Source organism: Mercenaria mercenaria, chromosome 6 (assembly GCF_021730395.1).
Source record: "Mercenaria mercenaria strain notata chromosome 6, MADL_Memer_1, whole genome shotgun sequence".
Classification (NCBI taxonomy): domain Eukaryota; kingdom Metazoa; phylum Mollusca; class Bivalvia; order Venerida; family Veneridae; genus Mercenaria; species Mercenaria mercenaria.
The window spans coordinates 67,706,725-67,722,232 of NC_069366.1; the positions used below are offsets into that span (position 1 = coordinate 67,706,725).

The following is a 15,508-nucleotide window of genomic DNA, read 5'->3' on the forward strand; positions in this document are numbered from 1 at the left end:
AAACATCATTTGCGTTTTATAACAGTAACCATGAGCAGTTAAAAAGCTGCAATTAAGCTTTAATTTGGTTAGCTAAAATATATAACTTTAACAAAGAAACATCAAATATATTGCGCTTTATAACACACAACAATCGACAGGCAAATACAAAGCTGTACTTGAGCTTCATTTTAACTAAAATATGTAAATTTCAAATCATCACTAAACTTAGAAAAATCAGAAAATAAGTTGCGTTTCATAACATAGTTGTGCACATATAGCATCATTTAGTGATCAACCATAAAGCCTGAAACAGGTGCGTAAAGGGTCACTTCTTATGCCAAAATGTCAAAACATTACTATGTCAATAATAAGAATAGAAAAGACCAAATTCACTACAGTTTGGACATATTCTAAAAGCTGAATATTGCTAGTCTCTCGGAACAATATTTGTCGGAAAATGAAAAGTCGGATCGCTCGGTTAAACATTCTTTAGCTTTGAAAAAGCAGTTCTGCAAAGAAACCTCCTAGTCCTCTAAAACTTTCTCTGAAATTCGACAGATATTTTTTGGCTGATGGTTTTGCAGATTGTTTGTTTGTTCAAACCATTCGAAACACTTCCTTCGTTTTACAGCAGATCTATTTCTAAGCAAGTGAAACCAAGCACAGAAAGTAATTTTTAATCTCTCTTGAAACTTTTCTTGTTCCTTTATTTTAAAGTATATAGGAAATTCATTTAAAACAGAAAGGTCTTATTAAATCAGGGGTAATCTAATGCTCTTACTATGTACTGAAACAACAAGCAAAAAAAAAAATGCAAAACCAAAAATGTTCAAGATTATTCTTTGAGACTTCCAATTAAAGTTATTTTCAACAATTGAAGGAACCGAGTGATTCAACTTACAAGCAAGAGGATCAACACCAACAGAAGCACACATTTCTTGGAACTGTGCTCGGAACTCTGGATCCTTCCTGATCTCATCTTTATGTTTGGCTGTAAAATCTTCTAGATGACCTTTGAATGTCTCCATCTGTTTCGACATCTATGGTAGAAATGATTAATAATTTATTTTATTTTACTTAGTTTTCATTCATGAGTAACTGAGCCATTTTGACTGGCCGAGAGCATATCACATGATATGTAATACATCTGTACTTCGCTCTTCATTATATTACTTATTCATTGACTCTGTTCTTATTTCCCTAGGTTGTATTCTACACTTCAAAGAATCTGACTTTGTAAGTGAGGTGAATGTACAAAACAGACTGTTACAGAATCATGCCATGGGACAGTCACTGACATGTTCAAGGTTCAAGTGTGCCTTCTTGCCAAAATGTGTGCAATTATGGTCTAAGAGCACACCCCAGCTACTTACTGACCTTTTACTTATATACACTGCCATAATTATGTAATTTACAGTAAAGTCAATTCTAGAATATGCAGACTTTCCACCAGAGGATGTGAAGGGGTCACTGGCATTGTGGCACATTGTGCTTAGTCTTAAATTTTGTTTGAGCAAGGAAATGGCATTTCATTTTATTTTTTTCACGTAAATTTGTCACTATTTATAGAAGGTATATATATAATAATTGATTATTTAGTACAGAGAAAAAACAGAGATATTTCGATACCTGGGCAAACTGATCTTCTGCTATCTCATTTCCTTTATCTTTATACTTTGCCTGCGAATAAAACAGAAACATCATTATTCATTTTTTATCAGTAAAAATAAATCTATGTTAGTTTCTATGTACAGTCAAAGTGTTTTGTTTGTTTGTTTTGGGTTGAACGCCATTTTTCAACAGTATTTCAGTCATGTAACGGCGGGCAGTAACCTAACCAGTGTTCCTGGATTCTGTACCAGTACAAACCTGTTCTCCGCAAGTAACTGCCAACTTCCCCACATGAATTATCAGAGGTGGAGGACTAATGATTTCAGACACAATGTCGTTTATCAAATAGTCACAGAGAACATATGCCCCGCCTGAGGATCAAACTCGTGACCACGCGATCCGTAGACCAACGCTCTTACCTACTGAGCTAAGCGGGCGGGCTACAGTCAAAGTGTATCACTGAGTACTGTACAGAGGCACTTCAACAAAGCCATCTATAGCATACTTTACACTGAAAACATGAGGGAATAAGCACCACAGAGAAAAGAATAAAAATTTGTATAGTGTGACGGTATCAAGTACCGCACCAACTCTATCTTTAGCCTCAAGGGCTGAAGTCATTACAAGTCACATTCTGGTACAAGGTTCTACTTCATACTTATGCTGTACTTTTCATTTATGCTTAATGCATGTACTCCTGAGCTGCTGACAGGGATCATCCTAGGTCAAAATTTTAGGGAGAAGTGACTACAGCTGTTTTTTTTTCTTGTTGTTGTAGACAGTAGTTCCTTGATTTTTTGTGGTCATGCAGTAGTTGTTGTTAAGTTCATGTCTGATCCTGAGTTGATAACTTCCTTTAGCTTTGTTTTGAATTATGCAGTTTTGTGCTTGTTTTGCTGGTTCAGTTTTTTTACATTTATATTCTTTAGGACATTGACCTAGAACAGCAGCTATTACATGGTTTTTAAAATCTATCAGTAATACATTTAAAATGTTGCCATGTCATCTTAAGTTTCTGTCATGTGCCAGTAATGTCTTTAGGTTTGTCTTATATCACTCACTGTTGTTGCCATGTCATCTTATGTTCTGTTTTGTGCTTGAAATATTTTTAGGTTAACAAGAGCTAGTCGAACATGAATTGCCCCCCTTGATGCATTCAGTCACTTTGCACTGGATGTTTGACTTACTGATCTCAAATCAATAATTATGGGTCATTGACCAATCATAAGTAAACTCTGTATCAAATGTGATCTTAGACCAAAACATGCTCACGTTATCTGACAAAAAGAAGTTCTACTGTTCTGGGTCAGTGTGATCTTGACCTTTGACCTACTGACCTCAAAATAAATAGGGGTCACCTGCTGGTCAGGATTAACATCCCTATTAAGTTTCATGATCCTAGGCCCAAGCATTCTCTAGTTACAGTCCGGAAACTGTGCAAATGTTCTGGGTCACTGTGTCCTTGACCTTTGGCAGACTGACCTCTAAAATCAATAGGGGTCATCTGCTGGTCATGGCCCAAGTGTTCTTGAGTTATCATCTGGAAATGGTTTAACTGTTCCAGGTCACTGTGACCTTGATCTTTGACCTACTGACCTCAAAGTCAATAGGGGTCATATACTGGTCATGGCCAACCTTCCTATCAACATTCATGATCCTAGGCCCAAGCGTTCTTGAGTTATAATCCGGAAACCATTTAATTGTTCATGGTCACTGGGTCCTTGACCTTTGAGCAACTGGCCTCAAAATCAATAGGGGTCATCTGCTGGTCATGAACAACCTGCCTAGCAACTTTTATGATCCTAGGCCCAAGTGTTCTTGAGTTATCATCCAGAAACCGTTTAACTGTTCAAGGTCACTGTGACCTTGACCTTTGAGCAACTGACCTCAAAATCAATAGGGGTCATCTGTTGGTCATTATTATTATTATTATTTACCAGATTTTTATAGCGCTCTTTTCATCTATAAAATAAACGTTCAAAAGCGATGACCAACATCCCTATCAACTTTCATGATCCTAGGCCCAGGCGTTCTTGAGTTACCATCTAAAAACCGATTAATTTTCAGGGTCATACTGACCTTGACCTATGAGCAACTGACCTCAAAATCAATGGGGGTCATCTGTTGGTCATGACCAATCTCCCTATCAACTTTCATGATCCTAGGCCCAAGTGTTCTTGAGTTATCATCCGGAATCTGTTTAACTGTTCAAGATCACTGTGACCTTGACGCTTGAGCAACTGACCTCTAAGTCAATAGGGGTCATCTGTTGGTCATGACCAACCTCCCTATCAACTTTCATGATCCTAAAGGCAAGCATTCTTTAGTTATCATCCAGAAACCAATTGGTCTACCAAAACAATATACCCCCACCTTCTTCGAAGGGGGGCATAACATTACAAAATAGTCCTTTTAATGTTCATAGGTATTTTAATCATGTCTTTCTTTTACAGCTTGTTCTTCTTTTGTTCCTTATAAATTTGTTAATACATAGTCGGTTCAAAAGCACCTGGAGTGCTTATGTTGTATTGTTACTTATCTTGCTGACTCAAAATAACATTTATCTTATCTTATCTACCAATGTGTTGCAAAGAGATATGTTTTCATTGTTCCCTAGCAAGTAGGCATCTATGTCACTCTGACTTGCAATGCTGTCTTTGTGACACAATATATCCAGCAAAAAGGATTGTTTCTTTATAAATCGGAATATAAACTGCATAGTATAAGACCTTGCTGAAGACAACTGACCAACAATTGTCCTGGAAATAGCACACAGGAAACATCATGTCTGTTTTTTGTAATTCTCTTGTACATTTTTCAATATTTATATAGATAATATTGTTAAACATGGTATTTTCATGTGACTGGATTCGCATTGCTGACTATTCAGTTAACACTAGCAGGTTTCAGACAGGTTTATAGGGGTGGGGTAGGGGGGAATAATGTTTTCAGACCTGGCAATGCACAAAGCACCTGTGACTGATACCATAGGAAACAACTATACTAGTTTGTATAATCCTAAGTGTTTCTTTATATCTATCATTACTGTCACAGGAGAGCATGCTTGTGTGCCATGATAAGTGAAATATTAAAACACTCCTAAGAAAGTTCCTAGTAGGTAGTGAGAACATGAAATAAAAGCAGATACAGTGATTTTTTTTCTTATATAAGTGGTACTGAATATCGGACCCGTTCACAATTGCAAACAGTCTTTCACAATTTTCAAATTGGATCCACTGGACCCAATCAAAATTGGTGAGAAAACCTCTAAAAATAATAGACAAGAGGGCCATGATGGCCCTATATCGCTTGCCTGTTATCATTGCACTTGAGGACAAGAAGGCCCTCAGAAAAAATATCTAAGTCCAAAGGACAGGAACAACAAAGTATGAAATTTAACCAAACAGAAAAACAAAATTCTTACAAGGTAAGATATGTCAAAATACACCTAAAAATTGGAAGTACCATCCATGTTGTACCACAGAAAAGTGGTCTCGGGGTTTTCCCTACGGCCAATAATAAAAAAGTTACTAAAAATAAGCTATTTATAGTAACGTAAAAGGGAAGTAATCAAAAAGAAAATTATTGTAAGATAACAAAAGAAGGATCTGCCAAATAAATCTGTTGACATAAATGAAATTTCAGATCAGTATTTTCATTAGTTACGGAGATATACCCATTTTAATTTGAAATAAAGGGAGGTAATTTGACATAAAATCAGTCCATAGTTATCTACCCTGATTGGCTCAGTCCAACTAATGACAATAATGAAATTTCAAATAAGTCCTATAAGTACTTACTGATATAAATCCATTTTGACTACAATCAGGGGAGGTAATCAGATATAAAATAACTCTGGAAACTACGACTGGACCTGATTTGTCATGGAATCCAAGATTTATTGTTGTTGAAGATATTTTGGAAGTTTGTATCAAATAAAACCATAAATGAAGTCTCTGTATGGCTGCAAAAGCCAAAATAGCCAATTTTGGACCTTTAAGGGGCCATAACTCTGGAACCCATGATGGAATCTGGCCAGTTCAACAAAGGAACCAAGATCTTGTGGTGATACAAGTTGTGTGCAAGTTTGGTTAAAATCAAATCTTAAATGAAGTCGCTATTGTGCAGACAAGGTCAAAATAGCTAATTTTGGTCCTTTCAGGGGCCATAACTCTGGAACCCATTAGGGGATCTGGCCGGTTCTACAAATGAACTGAGATCTTATGGCAACACAAGTTTTGTGCAAGTTTGATTAAATTTAAATCATAAATGAAGCTGCTATTGTGCAGAAAAGGTAAAAATAGCTAATTCTGGCCCTTTCAGGGGCCATAACTCTGGAACCCATAATGGAATCTAGCCAGTTCAAGAAAGGAACCAAGATCTTATAGCGATACAAGTTGTGTGCAAGTTTGGTTAAAATAAAATCATAAATGAAGCTGCTATTGTGCAGACAAGGTCAAAATAGCTAATTCTGGCCCTTTCAGGGGCCATAACTCTGGAACCCATAAAAAGATCTGGCCAGTTCAAGAAAGGAACCAAGATCTTATGGTGATACAAGTTGTGTGCCAGTTTGGTAAAAATCAAATCATAAATAAAGCTGCTACTGTGCAGACAAGGTCAAAATAGCTGATTTTGGCCCTTTCAGGGGCCATAACTCTGGAACCCATAATGGGATCTGGCCAGTTCAAAAAAGGAACCGAGATCTTATGGTGATACAAGTTGTGTGCAAGTTTGGTTAAAATAAAATCATAAATGAAACCACTATCGTGCAGACAAGAAATTGTCGACGCACGGACTGACGACGGATGAAGGGTGATCACAAAAGCTCACCTTGTCACTATGTGACAGGTGAGCTAAAAAACGTAAAAAAAGCTCCAAGTTTCAAGTTTATTCACAAGAACATAAGCAAGAGCTGTCTGATGACAGCGCGCTCGACTATTCGAAGAATTGATTGAAGAATGGAGTCAAAATATTAACATAGATATTCACACAAAAGAAAAAAATAGATTAGACAAACAATCTTCCAGTATTTGTGGATTTCAATAAGTCTTGCACTAAATGGCAATGTGTGAACCAATTTCAAAGTCCAAAAAGGGCCATAATTCAGCCAAAATAGAGTCAGAGTTATGTACTCTTGCCTACAGATGGAAATCATAATGATAAACAAGTGTTCAAAGTTTAAAAGCTATATGTCAAATAGTTTTGACAAAACATGGACTTGTATGAAAACAGAACAGATTTCCAAGTCCAAAAAGGGCCGTAATTCAGCCAAAATAGATGAGTTATGTACTCTTTCCTACATATAAAGACTATTATAATGAATAAGTGATAAAAGTTTCAAATCCATATGTCAAACACTTTACACAAAATATGAACTGGTACGAAAAACTTAACCAAGATTTCTAAGTAGAAAGGGGCCATAATTCTGCCAAAATCCTTGATAGAGTTATGTACATTTGCCTATAACTGGTCATGGTGATGGTAAACAAGTGTTGAAAGTTTCAAAGCTTTATCTCAAAAGACTTTGCCAAAATATGAACTGGTACGAAAAACTTAACCAAGATTTCTAAGTCAAAATGGGCCATAATTCAGCCAAAATTCTTGATGGAGTTATGTGCTCTTGCCTATAACTGGACATGGTGATGGTAAACAAGTGTTGAAAGTTTCAAAGCTTTATCTCAAAAGACTTTGTCAAAATATGAACTGGTACGAAAAACTTAACCAAGATTTCAAAGTCAAAAGGGGCCATAATTCAGCCAAAATCCTTGATGGAGTTATGTACTCTTGCCTATAACTAGACATGGTGATGGTAAACAAGTGTTGAAAGTTTCAAAGCTTTATCTCAAAAGACTTAGCCAAAATATGAACTGGTACGAAAAACTTAACCATGATTTCTAAGTCAAAAGGGGCCATAATTCAGCCAAAATCCTTGATAGAGTTATGTGCTCTTGCCTACAACTGGACATGGTGATGGTAAACAAGTGTTGAAAGTTTCGAAGCTTTATCTCAAAAGACTTTGTCAAAAAGTGGACTGGTACGAAAAACTTAACCAAGGTGTGATGCCGACGCCGATGCCGTGGCGAGTAGGATAGCTCTACTTATTCTTCGAATAGTCGAGCTAAAAAGGCGTAATTCACTAACTGTATTCACTAATTGTATTGCACAATGTCATGTGCATTGGGAAATAACGTTACTATGATTAGGATATGATGTAATGGGAATCCCAAGAGGGCGAAATTTTCCGCCGCTCAAGGGATAGGGCAAAAATCTGGAAGGCGTTGAAGAACTTTGACAAATTTGTTATCAAGTTTTGCGAGGAAATCAAGATTTGTTATGTTCGTCACCCTATATTATTGACCCTTGAACGTTAATTCATGGTGCATTTGGGTATGAAACGTTAAGTCATAGTACGTTTAGGTACAAATCGGGTACAGAACATTTAAATGGTGTCCTCATTTTTGGAATAAATATATGAACGTAAATTTTAGATGCCTATCTTTTTACACCCATATATTCACATTCAATCATTAAACCTTTTGATTCACAAAGTATTAAAAAATTCACAATTAAGGGGAAACAAGAGTGCCAGACTTCACAAAATATGCCCGTCATCAAACTTGGCCTCATTCAAGGGCCATAATCCAGGAGTGATTGGGGTGATTTGGCTGGTTATTGAACTTAGCTGAGATATTATGCCCACAAACATTGTCAGCAAGTTTGGCGAAGATCGGCATTTTGAACAAAAAAAGAGAATTTGAAATATGCTGAGTGTGCCAACATGAAACTGCATGGCGGAGACAATTTGGGTGCATAAAGTAGGTAATCCTGACAGGAGGTTGGAGATAAGCGGAAGTTGTGTAGTGACTAAGTTAAAGTGTAAATTTTATAATACATAATAAGCCTACTAGCATTATTTCTATGATGTTGTGTTCAAAGGACCTCCAGTCTAAACTTAAGGTGCATACACACAAATATTATATCTTCTTCCAGAATGCTACCATCTAGAGTTGGGTATCGCCGCTGAAAATATATTGCGATACTTTGGTTGTATCGTAATACAGTATCACGATACTTACACATAACAGAATGAATGCAGTTTTGAACAGAGTTTTCAAACTTTAGCCTTAATCAGTTATGACGACAAATCTTATTATATGTTTATTCTGTATTACATCTCTGACAGTGACTAGATTTTGACTGAATAAACTTTAAAGCCTTACCTATACCTGCATTTTACTGTTAGGAAAACGAAGACATTAAAAGCTCCAAAAAAAGTCATAATATACTGGCCAGACTTACTTGCTCTCATAAATTAGACATTAATATACATGTAGAAAATTCAAATGAGTTAAATATAACTCATAATTTGAAATAAGAGACTTAAATCTTCGAAAATATGAAGTGACAGGTGTGAGGAGATATCTATCCTGACACCGGTTTCAGTACATATCAGACTACCCATAACATTAAATTCCAGAAACAAAACACAAAATATACATTCATAAAATGTCAGCAAGGTAAGTTTATGTTTTAATATCAACATAAATTCATTATCAGAGATGTAATCATTACAAAAACTTTGTACATGTACCAGAAAATGTTCCCAACAGATTTCTATTGGGGATTTCCTAACAGAAATGTGCAGAATAAGCTTGGACGTGACGGGACAGCGACAGTAAAAAGTTATCACGCTGTCCTGAAACTGCCTATTATTTGGACTACCTGCATAGATACCCGAGCACTGTATTGCGATACTGTATCGTAATTATTCGTTAAACTTAAAGCAAATATCATGATTCACCAATGGTAACACCCCAACTCTACTATCATCTTGCACAGATGGTACACAGACAAATGAGCATATTAATATATGAATACTATAGGAGAGATAGTGTTTGTAAACAAATCCATTGTATTTTCTATTTTTAGAACTGATAAGACAAAGATCGGGTGGGCAGACGCCGAGCATCCATGTTTTTTTGTAAACAGTGATGTTTTTCTAACGGCTTAAACTTTCTTAAAACACAAATAATATCAATAATTTTTTGATCAATGGAAAGTGTATAAAACAAGCAATTTATTGATTACTTTTTAAACAGGAACCAGATAAACAGGTGTTTATGCGTGACGTCATGGCGAAGAAAGATCGCTGTGAGGTCACGCATAAACACCTGTTTATCTGGTGATGGGTAAAACAAATGTTTTTACATCGTTTGTGTATGGGATCGGAATTTTTAATTTTTGATAAGTTTTTCGCTCATTTATGGATTTTAAAAATTCAACAGGCTGGTAACATTGCCCGATCAGGCTTACGACATAAAAAGTAACATTTCTTGAAAACTAATGAAGTTATTTTTTTCAAACTTGGTCCATTTATTAAGCATAACAAATTATACAAATTAGAATAAAAATAACTTGGTTGCCTTCAGTTTTGGTAGAATTATTTCCCCCTTTTCAGATTTTTATGATGCATAATCTTTGAAGTCCAAAAAAATATGTTCTAATGCTAAGTTTAAAACAAAAAAAGGGTTCAATGGCTTTCTAATACTCTAAATTATTGCGCTAGTACATGAATGTTTACATTTTACTCTGCTTTCACTTACATCATAGAGAAATGTTAGTTTTAAAAAAAATGCTCATACATCTGCACTAGAAACGAAGTATTAACCCTAAATATATAGAATAAAGGTATTGGCGCACAAGTTTGGAGCAATAGAAAGCCATTGAACCTTTTCTGTTTTAAACATTGCATTAAAACATAACTATTTTGGACTTCAAAAATTATGCATCATAAAAATCTGAAAAAGGGAAGTAATTCTAACAAAACTGAAGGCAACAAAGTTACTTCTACCTTGATAAGCATCATATGTTATGCTTAATAAATGGACAAAGTTTGAAAGAAATATCTTTATTATTTTTCAAGAAATATCACTTTTTATGTCTTAAGCCCGATCGGGCAATGTTACCAGCCTGTTCAAAAAGTTTTGAAATGCTTATGATTTTCATATTTTCCCATTTAAATAGCTTTTTAAAATGAATAACCGTTATAAATGACAAAGGATTTTAATTTCCTCTGCAGAAAGCTCACAGCAAGACCTCTACTGTTTAGAAAAATGGGAAAAAGAATGGTCAATGGAATTAATCCCAATAAATGTGAAGTTCTTAGAATATATCGTAGAAGAAATCCTGTTATATATCCTTACACCCTACATAATGTCCAACTTCAGTCCACTGACCATGCAAAATATCTTGGTGTTACCCTAAATAATAACTTGACCTGGTCAAATCACATAAATAACATAACATCCAAGGCCAGTAATACCCTTCGCTGCATCAAAAGGAATGTAAAGACTACCAACAGACAGGTTAAAGAAATGGCCTACAAAACCTATGTCCGCCCCCAGGTCGAGTACTGTTCCACGGTTTGGCACCCCTGGCAAAAATATCTCACTCATAAAGTAGAAATGGTACAAAGATCTGCAGCCCGCTATGTTTTTAATGACTATCAGTATACCAGTAGCATCTCAGATATGTTATCAGAACTAAATTGGAAGACCCTAGAACAAAGAAGAAATCATTCCTCCCTGGTTATTTTCTATAAGATAAGAAATGAATTAGTGGCTGTGGACCATCATCATCTCACACAGACACGAAATTTCAATTACTTAATTCCACAGTCCAAAACGTCATACCATGCAAATTCCTTTTTCCCCAGGACTATCAGACTATGGAACAGTTTACCAATATATATCCAGTCCAGTCCCAATTTGCAGACATTTGTCAGCGGGCTGGACTCGCAGTCTCTCTAAATACTATAATCCACTGATTTTAAACTGTATACTTTGGGTCTTTTATCTTTTTTATTTTGCACTAACATTTTTACTAAAACACTGTTTCCTGACAGCGCCTGCCAGTCATAATCGCTAGACGATTGTTCGGCAGTAGATAGTTGAAGTTGAATAGCGGCATAGCGATGTTCAAAACTATAGGAAATGTTTTAAGATATCAGGTTATGAGATAGATGTTAACAGATGTTAATGCCTGACGTCATGACGATCTCTCCTATAACCTGATATTACTCTGCACAAAGTCATGGCTTTAAATAGTTTCATTCTATTTCTCTTTGGTAAACACAAATAAAACAACGATAAACAAGCAAGAGATCTATGTCCGAACTGATGCATCCGAATTAATGAATGGTGAATGTTACCTTTAAACAACTAGTACCTAGATAAAAACAAAAAAAGGACGTGTAGAAATATAAACCTGTGCTAAATTTTTGTTTTTTATTGCAGCTATGCCGGCTCCTCTTCGCCTCATTGTTACAGGAAATGATTTGATGTGTTGTTTCGCTTTTAATTAGGTTATGTGTAATTTAATTCTATCAAGGATATTTTATCGTTATCATCCTTACTGTCTAACTTGATGATATAATTCCCAGGTACTTGTTAAAGAGATATGGAATAAAAAAAGGCGCATAATTATACTTAATAAGATTCTGTAATGAATGTAATTGTATTGTCTTTTCACTGATTCTCGGTTTTTTATGGAGCCGACAAATTGCAATTTTATGACCCACAAAGTTGCATCATATAACAAGGTTCTCATGGAAACTAAAGTCTAGTACCTTAATTAAGCTTTAATTAGAATTACAAATGGATGTAGAAATATCTGAATTATTTGTAGCAGACTAAAAATGGGCAAATTTTTTAATGATATAAAAAGAGACAACATGATTGCCACATTTACATTTGAGTATATATTCCCAATGTTAGTATTTAACACATATTTCTTTGTTAAAAGTTCTTTAAAAGCCGATATATATCGTAAGAATAAACTTGGCACCGTTTTCCTATTACGTAGATACTTGTTAACGTCCTATATGATATCACATATAATGTATGTATGTAGGCAACTTAGATATTTAAATGGTATTCGTATGACAAAAAATCGTATTTCTCTTACCAATGTAGTTACTCTTTCTGAACTCTTTCAATAGCTTCAAAACCTTTTTTGAATCTAGGACTCGATACAATAATTCAGTGCTTCAATTGTGACCTCACAGGAGTTTTATACAGCTTTATTTAAAGATTAAGGATGCGTTTCTTATTTAATCAACTGTTTTCTTAATCACTTACAATATGTTACTTGAATTTTAACTGTGTTTTGAAAGTTACTTCAAAGTCTTGTACAGTTGTACTTTTGGTTATGACCTTGTAAGCGTCTGTAGTCAAATTTCTGATTACGAATTCAAACACGAAGGGTTTAACGTTTCCCTACATTAAATTTTAAATTACATTTTCATTCCATTGGCGAAGATGATCCAAACCTGTTTCGTAGTCATTTCACCATTTGGTTTAAACATATTTTATTAGCGAGATAGTTTACAAAATACATATACAATCAACATAATTCACAAAAACGCTTAGGATAGGATCGAAAGCCTAAGGCTTATATAGATCTTTTCCTGTATGAAACAGTTACACATTCAGGGTAGTATATGAGATTACTAATAGTCAATTTTCCATAAATGTCATGAAGTAATAACAATTATTATAACTGTAAAAAAAAAGTGAAAATAAAAAGTGAGACATGAAGACTTGACGAGAATGGGCAGATGGTTAATTTCAAGTATTATTCAAAACGTTTAGAAGACTCAATGAACCTATAGACTAATTTAAATATTGTAGTATTTGTATCATCTGTTAGGTAGGAATTGCCATAGAGTAATAAATCAGTAGTAATATCAATATCCGAAGAAACTGAATTTACAACATCCAGTAGAATATTTCTTTCATCAATGTAAAACGGACAAGAGAGAAAGTAATGAAAATTCGATTCCTCACTTCCGCATTGGCATTGCGGTGAATCCACAATATTCCTGGCAAATAGATGCGCATTCAATGCGCTACTTCCGGTACGCAAGCGGGTATGGAGAATTTGAAGTTTTCTTGGACCGAGAAAGAAGTAAGAGGGGACTTGTGGTGGCTTATTTATATTACTTAGAAGGTTCTTAAATATATTCAAGGACGGGGCATTTCTTAATTTATCAGGTAATGAGTTCCAGGCTCTAATTGTAGACGGAAAGAAGGAGTTGTAAAACAAAGACGTTTTACTTGCTATGGTGGGGATACAGTCTGGATTACGTAAGTTATATCTGGGTTCACTAATTCTCGTAGGGATAAGAGAGTTTAGGTAGTCAGGGACAAGAGAATACTGAATTTTGTAAAACAATGTGAGTTTATGAATATAACGTCTATTTTCAAGCGTCTGCCAGCCTGTTTCATGATAAAGTTTTTCAAGTGATACTAATCTGGTAGTACCTGTCACGATTCTTGCCGCTTCAGTCTGAATTTTGTCGAATTCTTGTTTTTCATATAAATAACAGTTATCAAATACAACATCACTGTATTCCAAAAGAGGTCTTATGAAAGAAAAGTAAATAGTTTCTAATGACTTTCTATCAAGTTTGAATTTGAGTGACCTAATAACATTTACTCTACCCCAAGCTTTGTCCAGGATATAATTAAAATGTGAACGCCATGTACAATCATTAGAAAGAAATAGTCCTAAATGTTTATGTTCAGTTACTTCAGCAATTTGCTGATCTTTCATGACTATTGGTGGATGAAATGGTTTGTTATTTTTTCTAGATATTATCATAGAATTTGTCTTTTGGGCATTAAAAGTAACTAGCCATGTTTCAGCCCACAATTCTGTTTTCTGTAAATCACTATTAAGAATATTTGATGCATGAATAGGATCGTCCACTAATATCGACAGGCTGGTATCATCAGAAAAAAGTCTTATATTTGCTTGAATATCGCGCACAATGTCATTAATATAGATTAAAAATAGTAGGGGACCTAAAATAGAACCCTGGGGAACTCCTGCTACAATTTTGGCCGACCTTGACGATTTACCATTAAGTTGTACTTGCTGATATCTATTCGACAAATAATTTTCAAACCAGGAAAGAACTTTATTTGACAGTCCAATTGCCTTAGTTTAAAAGTAGTCCCTTGTGCCATACTTTATCAAAAGCTTTGCTGATATCACAGAATACAACGCGCAATTCTTTACCAGAGTCCACAGCTTCACAAAATTTATGATATAAATATGTCAACTGGTTAGTTGTAGAATCGCGAGGTAAGAAACCAGACTGGTACTCTGTAAGGATATTGTTAACTACTAGATGGTTAAAAATATGTTTGTACATAACACGTTCAAAAACTTTACTCATGGTAGAAAGAAGAGAAATTGGTCTATAATTTGAAACCAGTGATGGGTCGTCCTTTTTATAAACAGGACATACATTTGCTAATTTCCACTGAGTAGGAAATATTCCTTCCTCGAGAGACTTATTAAAAATACAGCTTAAAGTAACACTTAACTGATTGGCTCCTTCCCTTAGAATACGATTGTTTATAAGGTCGGACCCAGTGGCCTTTCCAAGTGGAAGCGACTGCAAAATTGGAATAAGTTCATCAGGTTCAAAATGTATATTAGATAATTGGGTACTAATATTGTAGTGAGGTGGTTGGGGATCAGCTTGAGAATCAGCGTTTAGTTTTGTTTGAGCAACAAAGAAGTTATTGAATGCATTGGCCTTTTCAACATCATCCTGCAATGTATCTGAATTAACTTGTAGAGGTGGTATGGAATTAGTACAGCTTGGTGACATAAATGCCTTAATGACTGACCACCACGACTTATTGCCACGGTTATTTAATAGAGAGTCAATAGCTTTATCCGAATGTTGTTTTTTTTGCAAGTTTGATATCAGATATAATTTGGTTGCGTAATGTGCGAAATTTATTCCAGTCAGAAGTAAGATTTGTTAAACGAGCACGGCGGTATAAGCGTTTACGTTTGCGGATCAGACATTTAATCGATGATGTTAGCCACCTAGGTT

At 35.1% G+C, this 15,508-nt stretch overlaps 1 protein-coding gene across 1 annotated transcript; it reads right to left on the reverse strand.

Annotated features, from left to right (window-relative positions):
* Positions 1-734: 734 nt before the first annotated feature.
* Positions 735-11,990, reverse strand: LOC128558070 (vacuolar-sorting protein SNF8-like). The gene is made up of 3 exons (XM_053546872.1): positions 11,860-11,990; positions 1,612-1,662; positions 735-1,022 (listed from the first exon to the last, which is right to left on the reverse strand). Exons 1-3 carry the CDS (start codon positions 11,911-11,913, stop codon positions 735-737), a joined length of 393 nt encoding a protein of 130 aa, XP_053402847.1. The 5' UTR covers positions 11,914-11,990.
* Positions 11,991-15,508: the final 3,518 nt, after the last annotated feature.